Genomic DNA, 21,071 nt, shown 5'->3' with positions numbered 1-21,071 from the left:
TTGTGAACCTACGCTGCACTACCTGAACAGCCAATCTCCTGGTTGCCAAACGCATTAATTCCCCTTCCCACTCCCACGCTGACTTTTCTGTCCGAGGCCTCCATTGTCAGAGTGAGGCTATTCGCAAATTGGAGGAACAACATCTCATATTTCGCTTGAGCAGCTTACAACCCAGTGGTATGAATTTGATTTCCCTAACTTCAACTAACCCCATGCAATCCCTCCCTCTCCATCCCTTCCCCACCAAAGGCACACCAGGTTTCTGTTCTCACCTAGCGCCGGCTAACAACAGCCTGTTTCCTTTATCATTGTTACCTTTTTGCATATGTTTCATTCATTTGTTCTATATATCTCTCTACATCACTCTCTATATCTCTCGTTTCTTTCCCCTAACTAGTCTGAACACGGGTCTTGACCCAAAACTTCACTCTTTTCTTCTCTCCTGAGATGCTGCCTGTCCCGTTGAGTTGCTCCAGCATTTTGTGTCTACTTCCTCTGGCAGCTCATTCCATATACCCACAACTCTGAATGAAAAGCTTCACTCAGTTCCTATTAAATCTTGCCCCTGATTCCATTGGAGGAACAGGCAGTTTCACACTACATTAAAACACAACATGCGTTTCCTTCTTGTACTTTACCCCCTCCTTCTTCAGAGTGATTATTAATGTATATGGAGAACATTTTGACACCAATTTACCATCTATAGTGTAAGAAGGAACTGCAGATGCTGGTTTAAACCGAAGAGACACAAAATATCGACAGTGCCCATTTAATGTGTGCTGCTGATCCTGTTTATATTTTGTAGCCATTCAATATTGTATTTCAAAATTTTCATGAACAATTATGGAAGTAGTATTTCATTTATCAGGGATTATTCAGTTAGCCTCATTTATACATTTACGAAGACTAAACCCATTTACTTAATCTTTCAGCATCCATAATAGAACAAAAAATGGTTTCATGAATACAACATATCTTTCAGGCAAGCTTATAAAATACTATTCCTATGCAAAGTCTCTGAACAGCAGTAGTACAAAATGATTTTGTACTGCCAAAAATGAATTTGTTTACTTTAGCTTTTTAACAAAATTACGTACAAAATCAATGTTAAATACCTAATGAGATGATGCAACTAAAATAGCTTTGCCAATCTTTATTTTACAGCAATGATAATGTTGATGTGGAGCCAGAAGAAAAACGCAGAAAACTTGCAAATGTTGTTATTGAACAGGCAGCAACTGAATCAAAAATGTTGATTGATAACAGTCTTGATAATTCCTCATTGTTCGATGAGGTGAGATGAAAATATTTCATGTTTAGAATTAAATGATCTTCTGCAATTGAACAGCGGATACATTTCTCAAATTTGAGATTTCTGATTCATAAGACTAGAAAAAATTAAAACCCCTTATTTACTGAATGTGTTTAAGTAATACATTAATATATTTCACAAATTATATTAATTTAATGATTAACCAGCTATGATCGACAGTTGTGATGTACTAACAAACAATGTTTCCACTCAGTCAAACGAATGGCCATTGGAAAGCTTTTGCGAAGAACTTTGTAATGATCTTTTCAACCCATCATGGGAGGTAAGATGATCCTTGTTATGTGTCTTGTGGATGTACTCACAGTTAAATGCTGCACTACTTTATCGGCATAATATTCTTTAAATTAAATCAGAGCTGTCATTCTAATTTGGCCAACAAAACCTGGATTACTGTTTTGTTTGTAGACACAAAATGCTGAGTAACTCAGCGGGTGAGGCAGAGTCTATGGAGAGAAGGAATGGGTGACATTTCGGGTCGAGACCCTTCTTCAGACTGATGTCGGGGGAGGGGGCGGGACAAAGATAGAAAGTAGGCGGAGACAGTAGGACGTAGGAGAACTGGGGAGGGAGAGGGAAAGGAGAAAGCAAGGACTATCTGAAGTTAGAGACGTCAACGTTCATACAGTGGTTCATGTGAAGTGATATCACCAGAAGTACAAGTAATAAATTGCTAATGAAGCAGCTGCACTAGCCAAAAATGAGTTGGGAAAAATATTGTTTGCGTGTTTGTGTATCTCCTGAGATATCAGGATTGTTTGTGTAATGTCAGTTCATGTGCTAATGCCCCAGTTTATACAGCTAATGTTAACGTGCTATGTTAAGTTAAGGGCCTGTCGCACTTTCCTGAGTTATTCACGAATTCTCCCGAGTTTTCAAACTTGCAGAATGTTCGTAACGAGTCCGTAGGAGTCCATGGATATATCGTAGCGGCTCGTTATGCCGGCCGTTGGTATTCGAGGCATCATGTAAGTCGGGACATTTTTTCAGCACGATGAAAAATGTCCACGAGTAAAAAAAATAGCCCTGAGTACCTACGGCTGGCCTTTATACGATATATCCACGGACTCCTACAACCTCCTACGGACTCGTTACGAACATTCTGCGAGTTTGAAAACTCGGGAGAATTCATGAATAACTCGGGAATGTGGGACAGGCCATTTACTTGATCATTATTAGAAATTAGTGTCCAATGGGTCCTGAGAATGGATAATGCGTGCAATTATGCACGATTGCCTGATTTTTAGGTCCAGATTTACATTTTATACTTCTCATAACATTGGAGGTTCTTGCTTACTTTTCTGTCACGTTTCACTAATTTCAGTAATTTATCGCAAACATGTTGGTGCGGTATGTTGGTTTGATCTACATTAAAAGTAGGGTTTTCTAACTGGATGCAAGAATGTAAAATGTAAGCCAAATTTGATTCAAATACAATTTTTAATTTTGCAATTTGTGAAATTATAGAATTTGTATAATACCTGTAATATCAATAATTTCATATCTGTATTAGGCATATCACAGGCAAAACTAATAGAATGAATATGTTTTTGAATATATTCAAGTTTAGTCTTTACTTTGTCTTTGCAGTGGACCCTGTCCCAACTTTAGTGCAAATACCCAGCTCCATTTTGTCGTATTTCACTGATTTTGTGTCAAAACATAATGGCATGTGGGAGCTAAAACGATGTCCAAGAGCATTTAAAAAAGCCAAAGCCATCATCTTTTCTTACTTTGGACTCATTTACACTGGGTTCCAGAGATCACAGAACTTTGTGTTTAAATGCTACTAATTATGTTAGAAACTTGTAAGTAATGTATTCCATCAGCGTTAAATATGTACCATGAATTAAAAAAAAAAAATGATCATGTCACATCCAAGTTTATTTGTTTTTGCTATCAGGTTCGTCACGGTGCAGGGACAGGGCTGAGAGAGATATTGAAGGCACATGGCAAGAGTGGGGGTAAAATTGGCGACATCACTTTAGAAGAGGTAAGTGATTTTTGAAGTTTGTTAACTTTAATTTTTTTGGGCCATGATTTCAAAATTATAATCTATTAATGACCTTGTGTCATGTGCTCATTAAGGCCTCTTCTGCATTTCGGGTCAATGTAAATGATCATGGTATTACTTGAAGAAAAGTAAAATTGAGTCTAACATTTAAATAAAACCATAGCACCATCAAAACTGAACTCATAATTTCATTGGCATTTTGAGAAGTGTGCTTTGTACAAATTGCTTTTATTATTCATTTTTAACAGTGACTTCATTCCAAGAGTAATACAATGGAATTAAAGTGCATTATGTAACTGAAAATGCACATCTTCAATTGGTGCAACCGAGCCTAACGTGACCATTATCTTCTGTAACATAGGAATCACAAGGGTGGCACAGCTGGTAAACGTGTGTGGTGCCTCGCAGTGTAAGACCTGGGTTCAAACCTGACCTCCAGTGCTCCCTGTGTGGCGGAAACACATTCTTCCTGTGACTGCATGGGTCCTCTTAGTACTCTGGTCTACTCCCAAAGACGTGTAGGTTTGTAGATGAATTGGCCTCTGTAAATTGCCCCAAGTGTGTAGGGAGTAGATAAGAAAGTGGGATAACATAGAACAAATGTGAACTGGGCCTCAGTGGACTGAAGGGCCTGTCTATGCGGTATTTCTAAACTAAACAAAACCTTTAGATTGTGCTAAAGTCACCTAATGCTAGTAGTTTATTATTGATAGTTAATTTCAATGGTGTAAATTCTTCTGTATTGTAATCTAAAATATCAGTGAAAGAATGTTTTTCTCACAGGATTGTGAACATCTGTTAAATTCTAATTTGCCTTGTCATACAGCGTGGAAACATACCCTTCGGGCCAATTTGATGCCCCATCGAATGTTCCACCTGCCTGTGTTTGGCCCACATTTTCTAAACCTATCCTATCTATGTACCTGATCTCCCATCTACAAAACTGCTGACTATCCCTAATATTACTTATCCCTCCGAATACTTCTCCAGTATCTTGTCTACCACTGACATTAGGCTTACTGATGTACAGTTCTCAGACTTTTTGCAGTTCTTCTGGAATAGAACCACAACATTAGCCACCCTTCAATCTTCCAGCACCTTGCCCGTATCTAATGATGATTCGTACATCTCAGCCAGGGCTCCTGCAGTTTCTTCTCTAGCTTCCCACAGTATCCTTGGATATATCTGATCTGGCCTGGAAGATTTATCCACCTTTATGTGCCTTCAGACGTTCTGCACGACCTTGACTATAATACTAACTGTCCTTGAGGCAACCAATTAACTTTCCTGAGTTCCCCAGTCTTCACATCTCTCGCCACATTAAACACAGAGGAGAAATACTCAATAAGGTCCTTGCCCGTTTCTTACGGCTCCACACCGAGATGACCGTATTGGTTTTGAAGGGGCCTCATTCTCTTTCTAGTCACCCTTTTTCCCTTCATGTACTTATATAATCTCTTGGAATTTCACGTTTTAAAACATCCCACTTTTCGGACATTCCTTTGTCGGCAAACAACCTACTCCAACTCGAACAGGAGTTCAGCTGCCTAATATCATCAAAAATGACCTTGCCCCAATTTAGAATTTTAACTCGTGGGCGCGCCATGTCTTTACCCATAACTATCTCAGAGCAAATAGAACAGTGTTCGCTGGTCCCAAACGTTTGCCCATCAACACCTCAGTCACTTGCCTATCCCAATTTTCAAAGAGTAGATCCAGCTTTGCTCTCTCTCATGAATGAATGAATTAATACGTTCATTGGCCAAGTATTCACATACAAGGAGGGCCCTGTACATATTGGGCCCTGTACATATTGGGCATGTCGGGTCCTGTTCATATTGGCTCGGGAAACCTTGGCGAACTCGTTTTATGAATTCCTCGCCGTCCTGGACCTTGGCACAATGATAGTCTATATTGGGAAAGTTAAAGCCCCCATTATGACTACCTTATTAGCCTTATAGCTGCCTGCAATCTCTTGGCATATTTGCTCCTCTAATTCCCACTGACTGGTCAGGGGGCCTATTATACACACCCATCAAGGTGATCATACCATTTTTTATTTTTAGCTCTGCCCTTTCATACTTACTGGATGAACTATCAGTAATGTCATCTCCGACTACTGTCATCACAATAGAAACTTAGGAAAAAACTAGGTGCAGGATCCAAAGGTCAGGTGAACAAATTCTACTTTGGCAGTTTGAAAAATGTATTTATAATTTTAATATTTGGAATATTTATTTTAAAATAAAGTACTGCTTTGTGTAAATGTAACTTCAAAGATTGTAGAATGTCACATAAACCTGACAGGGTCACTAATGTTTTAAGGTAATAAAAGTTAGTGCATAATTAAATCTCTGCAAGTGTTTGATCAATATAGTTCAGAGGCTGTCCTAATATCACCTCCAGGACTTCAATCCAATCCAATCCAACTTTATTTGTTAAGCACTTTAAAACAGCCAATGTTGACCAAAGTGCTGTACAGAAGAATAAACAAGACATCATAAACAGACACCATAACAGCTCACATGAGGCGCAAAAATTACATATGAAATACAACAATAAATTAAAAGACATAAAACATGAGTAAAAATAATAGCCATGGAATAAAAGCAATCAAAAAATAAGAAATTAAATCAAGTAAATAAATAAAGTCGACATCTTACTGTGTATCAAAGGCCACGGAGTAGAGATGGGTTTTAAGAAGTGATTTAAAAACAGACAGAGAAGAGGCCTGTTTAATGTGGAGAGGCAGATCGTTCCATAATTTGGGTGCCGACACAGCAAAGGCACGGTCCCCTCTGAGCTTCAGCTTAGTTTTAGGCCCACTCAGGAGCAGCTGATTATCTGACCTGAGAGAGCGGGCGGGTGTATAAGGGTGTAGAAGCTCAGATAGGTAGGGCGGGGAAAGACCATTTAGGGATTTAAAGGCAAATAAAAGAATTTTAAAATCGATCCTAAACTGAATAGGCAACCAGTGGAGTGAGGCTAAAATGTGCGAAATGTGCTCATATTTACGTGTGCCAGTTAAAAGACGTACAGCTGCATTCTGTGCCATCTGGAGACGGGCGATGGAGGACCCACTAACCCCCACATACAGTGCATTGCAGTAATCCAGCCGAGTGGTAACAAAGGTGTGGATTACCGTCTCAAAGTGCTGCCTTGATAGAATTGGCTTTATTTTGGCCAGCTGCCTCAAATGGAAAAAGCTTGATTGAACAACAGCTTTGATCTGACTCTCAAATTTAAGCTCAGGGTCCACTTTAACCCCTAGGTTTGTGATGCTTGGTCTGATATACTGGGCCAGGGAGCCCAGATCTACAGGGGGGGGGCCCCAGTGGTGCCACCAAAAACCATTACTTCCGTCTTTTTATCGTTAAAACTTAAAAAGTTCAGAGCCATCCAGGCCTTTATGTTGTTGAGACACTCAAGTAACAGTCCGACAGAGCGTTCCTCCTTCTTTTTAAGAGGCACACAAATCTGACTATCGTCTGCATAAAAGTGGAATGAAATTCCGTGCTTCCTTAGTATGGAACCAAGTGGCAGCAAATAGAGAGAGAAGAGGAGAGGGCCAAGAACTGAGCCCTGTGGGACCCCACACGAGAGAGGAGCAGAGGAGGATACAGAGTCCCCAAGGCTGACACAGAAAATTCGATCAGCCAGGTACGACCTGAACCACTCCAGTGCTATGCCCCTGATACCCACCCACTGCTTCAAACGTGAGATCAATATTTCATGATCCACTGTGTCAAAAGCAGCAGTCAAATCTAAAAGCACAAGGATAACACAGTCACCACAGTCAGTAGCTAAAAAAAATATCATTAAAAACTCTTAAAAGGGCTGATTCGGTGCTGGCAGGGTCTTAAAACCGGATTGGAAAACTTCTAGAATATTATGTTCTTCCAGAAAGGCCATTAATTGACTGTGCACGATCTTCTCCAGGATTTTTGAAAGAAAAGGCAGTTTTGAGCTAAGTAACCAAACAACATGATTTCTTTATTATATTGACATATTTGGAAATATTGGTGGATAAATCCAAATTATTGTACAATTACATAGTATATAATTATAAGTTCAGGACTCAAGGTCCACAAGACAAGCTAACAAAAACAGAATTTAGCAGTCATGTTAATCTATGAAACTTTTTTAACATATGTTTCAGAGCGAATCACAGCACCAGGAGTGGCTGGAGGACTTGGCTATTCGTCTGCTTTGTGTGTTTGCATTGGACAGATTTGGAGATTTTGTATCTGATGAAGTAGGTGGTGTATAATTTTAGATGGCAAGGAAGGCATATATATTGTAATAATTGATATCTATAATTATATTTCATTGCTGTTCAAAAAAGCTTCAGTAGTATGGCCTCTAATATTTCAAGAAATCAATCAATCAATCAATCTTTATTGTCATCTTACAAGCAACAGTTGTACAGTGCAAAATGAAAAGACGTTTCCCAGGGAATAGCGGAGCATCGCACATGAAATTTAAAACGTTTCACACATAATAACACTCAAAACAATTCAGTCCCTGATGGAACAGTATAAATAAATAGTTAAAATCAGGTAAAACACAACGTTAAAATACAATAAACCAATCATAAAAATGTCCGGGGCAGCTGATTTGAGTGACCAGTGCCAGTTATTAAAGTGGCCAGTGGCCAGTTATTAAAGTGTCCGTGCCAGCCGCAGAATCAAGTGACTGAGTACAGAGTGACTGTTTAGCAGCCTCACAGCCTGTGGTAGGAAGCTGTTTAGCAGTCTTGTAGTCCGGGCTTTGATGCTTCGATATCTCTTGCCTGATGGCAGGAGATCCAGGTGTATGTGGAGGGGATGCAGTTTGTCCTTAGCAATTCTCTGAGCTTTTTTCAGACAGCGGCTCTGGAACAGTTCTTGTACCGAGGGTAGGGAGACGCCAATGATCCTCTCTGCTCCCCTCACTACCCTCTGCAGAGCCTTCCTGTCCGAACAGTTGCACGTGGAGTACCACGTATTTATGCAGTACGTGAGTACCGACTCCACCGTACCCCTGTAGAAAGTCCCGAGGATGTTGGTGGGGAGTGAGGCCTGTTTTAGTTTCCTCATGAAGTGCAGTCGCTGATGGGCCCGTTTGACGGTCCCAGTGGTGTTCCTGGACCAGGTGAAGCTGTCTGTAATCTGCACACCGAGGAACTTTATGCTCTCCACTCTCTCCACTGCAGTGCCACTGATGTTGAGGGGTGTATGCTTTGGCTGCTCCCTCCTGAAGTAGACAACCATCTCCTTCGTTTTGTCGACATTTAATTCTAGATTATTTTTGCCGCACCAGTCCACTAGTTGCCACTTTCATTTCACTGCACATCTCGTATGTGTATGTGACAAATAAACTTGACTTGACTTGACTTGTTTTACTTCCTCCCTGTACATTGATTCGTCATCTCCGCTGATGAGTCCCACCACTGTTGTGTCATCCGCGAATTTTATGATCTTATTGTCCCTGAATCTGGCAGCACAGTCATGTGTAAGCAATGTGAACAACAGCGGGCTGAGCACACAGCCTTGAGGGGAGCTGGTGCTCAGCATGATCGAGCCTGAACTGTTCTTGCCAACACGGACTGACTGCGGTCTCTGTCAGAAAGTCCAAGATCCAGTGACATAGGGTGGTGTTGAGGCCCAGCAGGGTTAGTTTCTCCACAAGACTCTGTGGGATGATGGTGTTAAACGCTGAGCTGAAGTCAATGTACAGGATTCTGGCTTATGTGTTATTGTTTTCCAGATGCATGAATACAGTGTGCAGCGTGGTAGAGATGGCATCCTCTGTAGAACGGTTGGGGCGATAGGCAAACTGGAGGGGGTCTAACGATGAAGGGAGGCTGGCAGTAATGTGGGGTTTCACCAGGTGTTCAAAACACTTCGTTATTATTGGGGTGAGGGTGACAGGGCGGTAGTCATTTAGGCAGGCAACCACTGGTTTCTTCGCTATGGGGATTATCATGGAAGTTGAATGGCTGAAGCAGCAAGTTATTGAGAAGATCTGATTAAAAGCCATTATTCAATATAATGTATGTTCTATGGTCCAGAAATATTGCCTTTGGAAAATGTTCTTCTAAATATTATGACTATTCAGATAATTAAAACTTTTCCACTGGCAAGTTTTAAATTTACAGACACACAATTCCATTTAGAAACAAGGAACTGGTTTACAAACAAAGACATTGTTGGAGTAGCTCAGCGCTTTGGGCAGCATCTCTGGAGAACATGTATAGGTTACATTTTGGATCGGGATCTTTCTTCAGACTTATGTTGGGGTGGGGGGTGAAAATGTTCCTAAGGCAATATTTCTGGTCCATACACTATATTGAATAATGGTTCAAATTTTAATTTTCATTTCTTAAATCTGGAATAATAGCTGCTATCGAAGAATATCCTAAAATTCATTTGGTCCACGACTGTCACTCAGGGAAAGAATGTCTTATCTTGCTTGGGGTGGCTAACCCGAGACCCATAGCTATAATGCTAATTCTTAAGTGTCTTCTGAATTTTTTTCAGCAAGCCATTTGATGCAGGGGAATAAATGCTAGTCTTGAGAACAATGCATTCATCTCCTTCAGGTTTATGAATAAGTTTGAAATAAAACATTGGAAAACGAGTAGTAAAAGGGATCCATTCCCTTTCTGATCAAGAATATCATGTAAAGGAATTCGGAGCAATAATAGTTATCTTCCTGATGTACTTGGATGTGATCATTTCTCTGTCTGTATTGGTGATGGATAAAATGAATGTCAGTGGGATGACAAATGTCCACCACATGTATGATTTGATGAATATTTTGCCTTAAAGGTTGTGGCACCAGTGCGGGAAACCTGTGCTCAAACTCTTGGAGTTGTGTTGAAGTACATGAATGAGAGGGGTGTGCATGGAACCGTGGTTGTTTTATTGAAATTGCTGGCGCAAGAACAGTGGGAAGTGAGACACGGTGGACTTCTGGGAATAAAATATGCTTTAGCAATTCGGCAAGTAAGTTACAGTAACGCATTCCTATAACATTTATAGAAGCAATTTAGAAATTTTGGCTTGTGTAGAAATAACATTCTTTGTTATTTACTTCAGGACTTAATTGATACATTACTACCAAAAGTCCTTCCTACCATAATTGATGGCCTGCAGGACTTGGATGATGATGTTCGTGCAGTAGGAGCAGCTGCACTTGTACCAGTTGTGGAAAATCTTGTACATCTTCAGGCATCTGAGGTTGGTCCATCATATATTGTGTGTGAAATGTATATTAAGATAGAAACACGCCAAGGATTGCATTTAGAACAGAATACAGTGCAGTACAACACGGGAATGGGCTCGTTGGCCCACTATGCTTGTGCTGAACATGATGCCAAGTTAAACCGCTCATTTGCCTGCACATGATCCATATCCCTCTATTTCCTTGGACTTTAATGTGCCGATCTAGAAGCCTCTTAAACATCACTATCGTTTCTGCCTCCATCACCACACCAGGCAATGCATTCCAGGCCCCAACCACTCTTAGTTCTTGTTAGCAGCAGGATGAAACTGAGGGACTCCTGAAAGTGTTCAGATCTACTTTAGGTTATAAAATGACGTGGAGGAGCTACAAATCTTGAGCATCTTTTTAAGAATGTTGAATCATAAAGTGCAAGCTTTGATTGTGAGGATCTATAATAAAGCTGATTGCCATAGATGCTTCCGACTATAGTAGCCTTTAATCTACTAAAATCTGAAGCATCAATGGCATGAATTGCTATAGAGGATAATTCATTCCAATCTACTTGGAACAGAGGTCTTGTTTTTGGTTTCTCTGCTCTTCACCGACTGTTACTTCAGAAGGTTATTCAGCATTTAATGAACTGTACTTCCTGCCCACCATGAAATGTTAAGAGTAGTTGAATCTTGCTATGGAGTAGATCCAATAAAACTCGGAATAAATACAAGTGCATTCGTAGGTGCAATAACATCAATCGCTTGCTTTTAGTGTCCAGTTTTGGTCGCACTATCACTTTTTTGTTTCTTGTAATGAAATCGACTTCTGTTGATTTATTTGTAATTCCATCCTGCTGTCAGTGGTGGCACTGTAGCTCCTCATTTTTGTACAAAGCAACTGTTCAAGTTGCTCTCGATTTCTCAGTCTCCGCCACATCTGTTCCCAAGATGAGGCTTTCCATTCTAGGACAGCCAAGATGTCCTCGCTCGAAGGAACACTGATGTTCCTTCTCGGGTGCCCCCATAGTGGTGTTGCAATCTCAGTCGCAGCGGCTGATATCAGAAGATCCTTTGGGAAAGTGAACGCTTGGAAAGCGTCTGGACGTGAAGGTGTAGCTGTCCGCGTTGTCAAAACCTACAAAGCTGGAGTTTTTGCGGACATTTTCAACCTCTCATTGCTGAGGTTGGAGGTTTTCACCTGCTTTAAAAGGACATCAATAACATCGTTGCCCGAGAAGAATACCGTCCATGGTGCTGCAGTGGTTTTTAGTGGTTAATTATGGCGCACATCAACTCCTACCTCAGCAAGAATCTGGACACTTTACAATTTTCCTACTGCTATAATAGATGCTGGCTGGCCCTCTCGCTGGCTCTTCACTCTGCACTGGACCACTTGGCAATAAAGCACACACGTCAAGCTGTTTTTCATAGACTACAGCTTGGCGTTTGACACCATCATCCCCTCCTAAATTATCATCAAGCTTGGGGAACTGAGTCTCCGTTCATCCCTTTGCAACTGCATCCTCACCTTCCTCATCAACAGAACACAACGGGTACAAGCAGGCAACAACACATCCACCTCGATAACCATCTGTGGAGCGGCACTTCATGGCTGTATAGCCAGACACTGTTTCAACTCAATATTAAAATTCGCTGATGACACCACTGTGTCGGACAAATTACAGATGTCGATAAGTCAGAGTACAGGAGGGAGATCGATCATCTGAATGGTGCCAGAATAACCTTGATCTCAATGTCAGTAAAACCAAGGAACTGACTATTGACTTTTGAAGAGAAAGGCCGAGACTCTAAAAACCTGTCTTCAGCGACAGGTCAGTGGTGTAGAGAGTCTTCAACTTCAAGTTCCTCAGAGTGCCTATCACAGAATGTAACATCACTTTATGATGCAATCATAAATAAATCCCATCAACGCCTCTTCCTTAGAAAATTGAGATGGTTCGGTCTGTCTTCGGATACTCGCTTGAATTTCTCCATGTGAGATAGGTTGAATAAGTTAGGTCTTTATTCTCTGGAGCGCAGAAGGTTAAGGGGGGACCTGATAGAGGTCTTTAAAATGATGAGAGGGATAGACAGAGTTGATGTGGACAAGCTTTTCCCTTTGAGAATAGGGAAGATTCAAACAAGAGGACATGACTTCAGAATTAAGGGACAGAAGTTTAGGGGTAATATGAGGGGGAACTTCTTTACGCAGAGAGTGGTAGCGGTGTGGAATGAGCTCCCAGTGGAAGTGGTGGAGGCAGGTTCATTGGTATAATTTAAAAATAAATTGGATAGGCATATGGATGAGAAGGGAATGGAGGGTTATGGTATGAGTGCAGGCAGGTGGGACTAAGGGGAAAAAAAAATTGTTCGGCATGGACTTGTAGGGCCGAGATGGCCTGTTTCTGTGCTGTAATTGGTATATGGTTATATGGTATGGTAGAGTGCATGCTGACTGGCGGCATCATGGCCAGGTTCAGCTACTCAGACACAACAAAATGAAGATTACCAAAAAGTGCTGAACATTGCCCAGTCCATCATGGGTACTGACCACCCCACCATCGAAGAGATCAACAGGAGGCACTGTCTCAAATCCAACAATAACAGGGACCCACACCACCCTGACCACAATCTAATTTCACCCCTACCATCGGGAAGAAGGTACAGGTGCCTGAAAGCTGTAATGCTAAGGTTCAGGAATGACAACTTCCCAACAACCATCAAACTATTGAGCGCTACAAGCTAAACTACAAACCTTGATGCCTTGATTCAACTGGGGACTTTGGGCTTTGTTTTTTTGCACAAATTGTTTTTTTTTTAAATAGTTGAACTTTTTAATGTTTATTATATTATCTATTGCATACTGTCTGTACAAACCCATTGTGCTGCTGCATGTAAGACTTTTATTGTCCCATTTAGGTACATATATGACAATAAAACACTCATGACTTCGTAAACCTGGTTTTCCCCCCTGCTGTTATAGATGGGTCGCTTACCCGCACCTCCTCTGTGTCCTGTAATTCTGCTCTTGCTCCCCCTCTCCCCCCAGACAAACAAGGATAGAACATAGAACAATACAACACAACAACAGGTTCTTCAGCCCTCGATACCTGTGCCGAACTTGATATCAAGACCACCACATCTACCTGAACATAACCCATATCCCTCCATTCCCTGCATATCCATTTTGCCTATCCATTGGTCTTCTAAATGTCACAAACATATCTGCTTCAGCCATCAACCATCAAAATGTGTTCTAGGCACTTGCCACCCTCTAGAATTCTCACCTTTCACCCCACCAGCCTCTGCATCCAACACATCATCCTCCAACATTTCTGTCACGTGCAATGTGATCCCACCACCAGTCACATCTTCTCACCCCCACGCATTTCTAACTTTCGCAGAGATCGCACCATCCACAACTCCTTGCTTCACTCATCCCTTTCCACCAAACCACCCCTTCCCAAGCTACCTTTCCCAGCAACTACAGATGTAACACTGCCCTACATCTCCTCCCTCACCTCCATCCAGGGACTCCAGCACTAATTTCAAGTGAAACAGAGGTTCACTTGCACCTCCTCAAACCTTATCTACTCCATACAGTGCCTCCTGTACATTGGTGAGACCATGCGTTCACTTAATGACCATTTTGGCGTACATTAGTGCTCACTCTGCCTAGGCCTTCTGGACCTCCCGATTGCTGAGTATTTTAACTCCTCTTCCCATTGCCAGAGTGAGCTTGCATACAAACTGGAGGAACAGCTTGGGTAACTTACAACCCAACGGCCGGAACATCGATTTTTCCAATTTTAGGTAGTTACTAACCCTTCCCACTCACCCCACCCTTCCCTTTCTTTTCAGAAAACCGAATATTTCTACCTGTTCAACCTTCACATAGCAAAGAATCAAGGATATCTTGCAAATCATAGAATTGTTACAATGCAAGGCCTGCAACAGTTCTCTACCTGAGCAACTTTATTTCCACCTGCCAGCATTTGTGGCCTTGTATTTTTTTTTCTTTCAAACTTGCATTTAACCAATTCTCTCTTGAAGACCACAATAGATCCAACCCCCACATGTACATACAGTGCATTTCAGATTCCAACCCCATGCTCTGGTTAAAATTGAAATATTTCCTTGTGTCATTTCTTAATTCTCTTATTTTAATAGCTATAGCTTGTGGTCATTGACTCTTCACCAAAGGTATCAACTCCATTCAATCCAGGCTCATCATTTTTACACTCCTTCAACCTTCTCCAAAGAAAATAGTTCCAGTCTCTCAGGATGGAGAAATATAAAGCAAGAAGAGAAATTGGAAAAATAATAAGTGAAGTAAATGGGCAGTAAAAACAAATCAAGCAACAATCGGGTTCAATAACAGAAAAACATGGAAATAATAACATTATGGATGTTGTATCTGAATGCTTAATTAACGACTCAAATAGAAGTAAACAATATGATCACATTACCATTATCAAAAGGTAATTGCATGGTGACCAAAGTGAGAACTGGATATTCCAGGGTAATTTTTTTTTCAGAAAGGCTAATTTTCTTTCAAAAAGCTAAAAGTGATGGTGTAGCGCCATTAAAAACGAAGGAGATTAGAGCAGAGATGGGAAATGATTTTAGCATGAAAGATCATGATGCCAAATTGGAATGAGCTAAATAGCTATGGGCATAATTACTTATAGGCCATCAAATAGCAGTTATGTTGGGTGCGGCGAAAATCAGGAAATTATAAAATCACTTATTGGGATAATATCAAATTACTTTAATAAAATAGAGGATGGATTCTTGAAATTTATTGAAGATACTTTCTAACAAGGGAATATACTATTTTTGATCTTATTTTGTGCTATCTTGCGGAAAGCAACTATTTCTGAGTCTATTTGTCCTGGATTTGATGCACCTATAGCGCCTTCCAGAGGGCAGCAGGTCGAACAGTCCAAACGCAGGATGGGAGCTGTCTTATGTATGCACTTATGTATGCACTGAGTACGAGCAGCTTTCAATTTCACTGTACATGTATAGTGACAATAAATGGCATATCTATATCTATCTATCAGGGGTGGTTGATTGGTAATCTTATTGTCGATAGGATTTTTGGAAAGAATTACCACAATACGATAGAATTTCATGAGACGAGTGTTTAATTGTCATATATGCTGTCAATGGAACAATGAAATTCGTACTTGCGGCACCATTACAGGCCTGTAAGCATAATACTCATTGACAACATATTAATTTATTGAATCTGTTTTTATTTAGAATAACACCATTACTAGTACAAAAAGCCTACAAACTCGTAGTGTAGCCAAGACAGCCCATAGTTCATAATTTAGTACGTGTTTTGCAGTTTCAAATGGTTGTTGGGAAGAAACTGTTCTTGAACCAGGAGGTTACTGTTTTCAGACTCCTATACCTTCCTCCAGATAGTAAGAGTGACATGTGAGCATGACTAGGGTGGTGGGGGTCTTGGATGAGGCTAGCTGGCCTTTTGAGGCAGGGACAGACAGATCCCATACCTCCTCTGGATCCGCTCCAAAGCCAGCACATACTTAATCAGATATGGGGCCACAATTCCTCACAATATTCCAAACATGGCCTTGCTAGTTCCTGATTAAGTCCCAGCAAATGCTAACAGTGCATTTGCCTTTGTTACTGCTGACTCAATCTACAAATTAACCTTTTGGGAATCCTGCACCAGCTCTGCCAAGTCCCTTTGCACCTCAGATTTCTGAATCCTCTTCTCATTTTGAAAGTATATGCCTTTATTCCTTCTACCAAAGTGCATGACCGTACACTTTGCTGTGCTGTATTCCATTTGCCACTTCTTTACCTACACTCCCAACATGGTCAAGCCCTCTGCAGCCTCCTGGCTTCCTTCACAGTACCTGCCCTGGAACTTGGATATGGATAGTGCTGTGAAATGGTGTTGAAATGGCAATCAACATGTTTTTGTTGATTGTCAGAGTAGCCTCATTCACAGGGAACTAGCAAAGAAGATAATGATTGCAGAGAAGAGCTACTTATCTGCTACCCAAATTAAATGTTCTATTTTTCAACAAATAATACCAAGAAAGGAATTGTAGTTCGAAATAAGAATAGAATGCTGAACGTTAAAATGGGACCAAATATCATCTGCTTTACTGGCATGATTATCCTTTCCCTTCAGCAACCACTTATCTTTGTTTCAAATTATTATATCTTACTTGAAGATTTATTTGCTAGGGAAGGCTAAATTATGTGCTGTACTAAATTCATAATTATTGTAGAATTTGATTTTGAAATGTAAAATACTAAACTCCAGAATTGTGGTAGACAACTACTTCCACAAACCAACCATAAGATGCCTGACAAGTGCTGTGGAATGTCATCCTCCAAGTAACAGTTAAAATCTTAAGTATGGCATTGTAGATCTGATATGCTACGCCATATCTGGATCATTATCTTTGCCTCATGGGACCTCAAGCCATTCATTCCTTCTTTGTATCCAGCAAAATCTGCTTTGGATTTTTTTGCTTGGAAAGACTTTTTTACTTGGATATGCAATTAGTTAATTGCATAGTCTGCTTTAAAGAGGACTGGTTAAATATAGTGGTGTGGAACTACGAGTTGCTATCTATTTTCATCTGTTACAAGTATAAAGTATCCAGTGTTCTGAATACTTTTTAAATGAGCCGAAACCTGTAATCTTCCAACTTGGATACAGAATGCCACTACTGAACTCAGATTCACCTACAGTGCCCTCCATAATGTTTGGGACAAAGACCCGTCATTTATTTTTTTGCCTCTGTGCTCCACAATTTGAGATTTGTAATTAAAAAAGAAAAAATCATATGTGGTGAATGTGCACATTGTCAGATTTCATTAAAATGTTTTTTTTATACATTTTGATTTCACCATGTAGAAATTACAGCTGTGTTTTATACATAGTCCCCCCCATTTCAGGGTATCATAATGTTTGGGACTCGGGGCTTCACAGGTGTTTGTAATTGCTCAGGTGTGTTTAATTGTCTCCATAATGCAGATACAAGAGAGTGTTCAGCTCCTAGTCTTTCCTCCAGTCTTTCCATCATTTTTGGAAATTTGTATTGCTGTTTATTAAAATGAGGACCAAGGTTGTGCCAATGAAAGTCAAAGTAGCCATTATGAGACTGAGAAACAACTGTTAGAGACATCAGCCAAACCTTAGGCTTACCAAAATCAACTGTTTGGAACATCTTTAAGAAGAAAGCTCAATGCTCTTAAGACAGTGGAATTGATAGTAGACTTTAGGAGCTCTCACCCCACTCACCATCAACAACACCACAGTCAATCTATGGAGTCTTAAGTTCCTGGGAACCATCATCTCCAAGGACCTTAAATGAGGGGCTTCTATCGACTACACAGTCAAAAAGGCACAACAGAGGATGTACCTCCTGCGGCAGCTGAGGAAGCATAATCTGCCACAGGCAATGATGGTCCAATTCTATACAGCCATCGTAGAGTCTGTCCTCACCTCCATCATGGTCTGGTTGTACTCGGCCACCAAGCACGACATCCGGAGGCTGCAGTAAATCGTCCGATCAGCTGAGAAGGTTATTGGCTGCAACCATCCCTCCATTGACGAACTGTATAATGCAAGGGCCAGGAACTGAGCGGGTAAGATCATCTCTGACCACTCTCACCCTGGCCACAAACTCTTTGAATCACTTCCCTCTGGAAGGCAACTCCGGACTGTCAAAGCTGCCACAGCCAGACATAAAAACAGCTTTTTTTACATTAGAAGTAGCTCTACTCAATAAACAAAAACCTGTAGCCTCCTTTTACTCTGGTATTTTATTTAATTTGCATGTTTAATCAATAATGTTTTATTATTAATGCTTAATGTTTTATCTGTAATTCCTAACTGTCACTGTATGTCATGATGTCACTTGCGGGTGAGCTTACTAATCACAAAGTGACTGGCAGGCCAAGGAAGACCTCCGCAGCTGATGACAGAATGATTCTCTCAATAATAAAGAACAATTCCCAAACAACTGTCTGACAGATCAGAAACACTTTTCAGGAGTCAGGTGTCGATTTGTCAATGACCACTGCCCGCCGACGACTTCATGAACAGAAATACAGAGGCTACACTGCAAGTTGCACACCACTGGTTAGCTGCAAAAATAGGATGGCCGGGTTACAGTTTGCCAAGAAATACTTGAAAGAGCAACCACAGTTCTGGAAAAAGGTCTTGTGGACAGGTGAGACGAAGATTAACTTGTATCAGAGTGATGGCAAGAGCAAAGTATAGAGGAAAGAAGGAACTACCCAAGATCCAAAGCAGACCGCCTCATCTGTGATACACAGTGGTGGGGGTGTTCTGGCCTGGACATGTATGGCTGCTGAAGGTACTGGCTCACTTATCTTCATTGATGATACAACTGCTGATGGTAGTAACATAATGAATTGTGAAGTGTATAGACACATCCTACCTACTCAAGTTCAAACAAATGCCTCAAAACTCATTGGCCGGTGGTTCATTCTACAGCATGACAATGATCCCAAACATACTGCTAAAACAACAAAAGCTTAAAAATGGTCAATTCTTGAGTGGCTGTCAATTACCCGATCTGAACCCAATTGAGCATGCCTTAAAGAGAAAACTGAAGGGGACTAGCCCCCAAAACAAGCATAAGCTAAGGATGGCTGTAATACAGGCCTGGCAGAACATCACCAGAGAAGACACCCAGCAACTGGTGATGTCCATGAATCACAGACTTCAAGCAGTCATTGCATGCAAAGGATATGCAATAAAATACTAAACATGACTACTTTCATTTACATGACATTGCTGTGTCCCAAACATTATGGTGCCCTGAAATGGGGGTGAGGGAACTGTATAAACACTGCTGTAATTTCTACATGGCAAAACCAAAATGTATAAAAAGGGCGTTTATTAAAAGGGCATTGCCTCCAGTACCTTCAGGCTCAGCTGCAGGAGGTGCTCCCAGAACACAGTGGCAGTCGGGTAAGGAGAGGTGTGGCGGTTGGCGGGCCGAGCTGGTTGAGGGAGACGGAGAAGGGCCTGCACCAGCCTGAGGCTTACCTGGAGTTACCTGGATCGGGGGTGCTCCAGTACATCCACCATTTGGACTCTTTCTTTTGTAAATTGTACCAAAATATGATGAAGGGTGTATGAATTTCATTGTGTAGTGCATAGGTGACAATAAAGAACCATTGAATCCTTAAGTGAATTCTGTGAATTTCAGACAGCAGCCCCTGAGAACAAGGACCCCCCCCCCCCCCCCCCCCCCCGCCTTTGCAATGTGTGTGTGTGTGTGCAGACGGTCGATCCGACTCGTGGTTTCATTGCTGATGGTCGACGGCGGGCGGCTGACATCAGTCTATGAAAGTAAGCATGCAGATATAGCAGGCAGTGAAGAAAGCAAATGGCATGTTGGCCTTTATAACAAGAGGAATCGAATATAGGAGCAAAGAGGTCCTTCTGCAGTTGTACAGAGCCCTAGTGAGACCACACCTGGAGTATTGTGTGCAGTTTTGGTTCCGTAATTTGAGGAAGGACATTCTTGCTATTGAGGGAGTGCAGCATAGGTTTACAAGGTTAACAAGGATGGTGGGACTGTCATATGCTGAGAGAATGGAGCAGCTGGGCTTGTACACACTGGAGTTTAGAAGGATGAGGGGGATCTCATTGAAACATATAAGATTGTTAAGGGCTAGAGGCAGGAAACATGTTCCCGATGTTGGGGGAGTCCAGAACCAGGGGCCACAGTTTAAGAATAAGGAGTAAGCCATTTTGAACGGAGACGAGGAAACACTTTTTCTCACAGAGCGTGGTGAGTGTGGAATTCTCCGCCTCAGAGGGCGGTGGAGGCATGTTCTCTGGTTGCTTTCAAGAGAGAGCTAGATAGTGCTCTTAAAAATAGCGGAGTCAGGGGATATGGCGAGAAGGCAGGAACAGGGTACTGATTGGGGATGATCAGCCATGATCACAATGAATGGCGGTGCTGGACTCGAAGGGCCAAATGGCCTACTCCTGCACCTATTGTTTATTGTCAATTGATCCAGCTCGAGATTTTTCAGGCGAGTGCCCTCGAGCTTGAAGGTCGAAGACAGTCGCTGAAATGTTGCGTTAGTGGGACAGGCCCTTTAGAGACAATAGAGCCAACTTTTATAAAACCTTTTGGTCTTTTTTATTTTCCTGCTTCCTTTCCACAAGCCTAGCAATTTTCCCACATTCATAGAATCAAATATTTTAATAATTGCAATAATTCATGGATATTTTTATTTTCACCAAGTGAGGTGCAGCTTTGAAATGGCATTGGTTCATATTCTGTTCCAGGGACAGTTCATTCCTCAGTCAAACTCTTGTCTTCTAATAAATACATTACTGATTATATTTAGAAAATATGTTACCGACGACTGATCAGCATCATAAACGATTTCTTCTTTATCCCTTTTAAAATGTATTCGCAGGTAAGAGTAAACGGTTCAAATTTCTGATCAGTGAGATAATATGTTTCCCATCTAAGTA

The 21,071-nt window shown here is 41.2% G+C and overlaps 1 protein-coding gene across 2 annotated transcripts in view; it reads left to right on the top strand.

Moving 5' to 3' along the window:
* Nucleotides 1-21,071, top strand: part of btaf1 (BTAF1 RNA polymerase II, B-TFIID transcription factor-associated) — a 111,580-nt gene that overhangs the window by 43,216 nt on the left and 47,293 nt on the right. For both annotated transcript variants that reach the window (XM_055646618.1, XM_055646617.1), the window contains exons 7-12: nt 1,165-1,294; nt 1,527-1,595; nt 3,234-3,323; nt 7,504-7,599; nt 10,157-10,333; nt 10,427-10,567. In XM_055646618.1, coding sequence (XP_055502593.1) covers nt 1,165-1,294; nt 1,527-1,595; nt 3,234-3,323; nt 7,504-7,599; nt 10,157-10,333; nt 10,427-10,567 — 703 coding nt within the window. The remainder of the gene's footprint in view (nt 1-1,164; nt 1,295-1,526; nt 1,596-3,233; nt 3,324-7,503; nt 7,600-10,156; nt 10,334-10,426; nt 10,568-21,071) is intronic.

Source organism: Leucoraja erinacea, chromosome 15 (assembly GCF_028641065.1).
Source record: "Leucoraja erinacea ecotype New England chromosome 15, Leri_hhj_1, whole genome shotgun sequence".
In the NCBI taxonomy this organism is placed as follows: Eukaryota; Metazoa; Chordata; class Chondrichthyes; order Rajiformes; family Rajidae; genus Leucoraja; species Leucoraja erinaceus.
This window is presented reverse-complemented; position numbering and strand designations above follow the sequence as displayed.